Source organism: Bison bison, unplaced genomic scaffold (genome assembly GCF_000754665.1).
Source record: "Bison bison bison isolate TAMUID 2011002044 unplaced genomic scaffold, Bison_UMD1.0 scf7180017864492, whole genome shotgun sequence".
Taxonomy (NCBI): Eukaryota; Metazoa; Chordata; class Mammalia; order Artiodactyla; family Bovidae; genus Bison; species Bison bison.
In genome coordinates this window covers 8,264,248-8,266,451 of record NW_011495051.1, presented here as the reverse complement: position 1 = coordinate 8,266,451, position 2,204 = coordinate 8,264,248, and the positions used below count along the sequence as shown (strand labels likewise).

General features: G+C 45.9%; 1 protein-coding gene across 1 annotated transcript in view; it reads right to left on the bottom strand.

The window, feature by feature from the left end:
- DNMT1 (DNA (cytosine-5-)-methyltransferase 1) overlaps positions 1 to 275 on the bottom strand; it is a 43,928-nt gene extending 43,653 nt beyond the window's left edge. Inside the window, exon 1 of the mRNA XM_010828384.1 lies at positions 100 to 275. Within this exon, the coding sequence (XP_010826686.1) occupies positions 100 to 179 (80 nt within the window). The 5' untranslated portion in view covers positions 180 to 275. The remainder of the gene's footprint in view (positions 1 to 99) is intronic.
- Between the last annotated feature and the right edge of the window lie 1,929 nt (positions 276 to 2,204).

Below are 2,204 nucleotides of genomic sequence, written 5' to 3'. Positions count from 1 at the left end.
CGTCTGTCAGCGGCGGCCACGGGCTACCCCGAGGGGAAATGACCCCCACCCCCACCGCCGTGCCACCCACCCAGGTTCCAGGTTCCCCGCGACACCTACCGCCTGCGGACATCGTCAGGCAGTGAGAAGGCCCGGGAGGCCAGCGCAGGCACCCGCGCCGGGGCGGTTCGGGCAGGCATCTTGGAAGGTGCAGCAGAGGCGGCAGCAGCACAGGCAACCCTGGCTTTTCGCGCGGAAACCGACGGGGAGGGGCCGCGAGCGGAGGCGGCGCGTACCATCCCGGCCCAGGCGTGGGGGAAGTCGGGCCGTACCACACAGAGAGAGGCTGTACCATGAGTGGGCGGAGGCAGTGGAACTGGCTCCGCACAGGGGTCGCGCATGCGCGACGGAGGAGAGCACCCCTGCGCGGAGCAGTGGATTTGTCCAAGCTCCTCCATTTGCTGCGAGCCTTGCCTGAGACATTCATTCATTCATTCTTTACCCGCATGCTAGGCATAGAACGAGGAACATCCCCAGGGCACTATACCCCGTGGGCTCTAAAGTTCAAGCACTCATTTCCAATCCCACCTACACTATATTTGCTCACTATAACTACCTAGGGCAGGTCACTTGGACCCAGCCTCAGTTTCCTCATCTGTGAAAAGGAGCTAGCAGAACTTAGTCCAGAAAGTATTGAGGACGCACGAAGGATCTCACAGTGTAGGGAGACCTGGGCCACTTCCACAGCCTATGTACTTAAAGAAGCATCCCTGGGCCACTTCCACAGCCTATGTACTTAAAGAAGCATCAGAACTCGGGCAAGGATAGTCTCTTCAACACATGGTGCTGAGAAACCATATATCTACACGCCAAAGATACCCAGAATGCGAATATCTACCTGCAAAAGGATGAAATTGGAACCTTGCCTTACATTACATATAAAAGTTAACTCAAAAGATGGATTAAAGACCTAAACCTAAAACTGCGGCACTTCTAAAAGAAAGTGTGTGTGGTGGGGGAGGGGGCAGCTTCACAACATTGGGCTTGAAAATGACACCAAAACCACAGGTCACAAAAACTAAGACAGACAAATGGGACTATGTTAAAGTGAACTCATGAAAATTAAAGTGAACTCATGAAAAGCAAAGGAATCAAAGTGAAAAAGCAACCAATAGAATGAGAGAAAAATGTAGGCAACCCATGTATCTGATAAGGGCTTATCTAGAATATATAAAGAATTCCTACAACTCAAAGACAATTAGAAAACAGGGGACTTGAATAGAAAGTTTCATAAAGTAGATACAGATGGACAAAAAGCATATGAAAAGAGGTTCAATATGACCAGTCTGGGAAATGCAAATGAAAACCACAATGAGATCACCTCACATGCTTTAGGATGGCCAGTATCAAAACAAAAAGTATTGGTGAGAACATGGAAATTAGAACCCCCTTGCACTGTCAGTGGGGATTTAGAATACTGTAGCTGCTATAGAAAAGTGTGGAGGCTCCTCAAAAAACTAAAAATAGAATTATACAGGTGCACTGGGATGACCCAGAGGGATGGTATGGGGAGGGATGTGGGAGGGGGGTTCAGGATGGGGAACACGTGTACACCCATGGCAGATGCATGTTGATGTATGGCAAAACCAATACAATATTGTAAAGTAAAAAAATAATAATAATAATATAAAAAAAGAATTATACGAACAGCAACCCCATTTCTAGATAAATATTCAAAAGAACAGGAAATACGATCTCAGAGATATTTGCACACCCATCTTCTTAGTGGCAGTATTCTCAATAGCCAAGAGGTGGAGGCAACCCAAAGGACAGGATAGATGAATGGATAAAGAAAATGTGGCATATACATTATGGATGTATTAAATGGATAATTCAGCCTTTAAAAAAAAAAAAGCAATCCTGCCCTTTTACAACAGCCTGGGTGAAACTTGAGGTCATTATGCTAAGTGAAATAAACTAGTCACAAAAAGACACACTGTGTGATTCCACTTAGAGGTATCTGACTTAGTCATCTCATAAAGAAAGAACAATGGTGGTTGACAGGGGCTGGGAGGAAGAGGAAAAGGAAAGTTGTTCAATAGGAATAGAGTTTCAGTTTCACAAGATGAAAGTCTGAGATCTGCTGCAGAACAATGTGCATATAGTTAGTAATGTACTGTATGCTTAAAAACAATTAAGATGATAAATGCTATGGTTTTTTATCC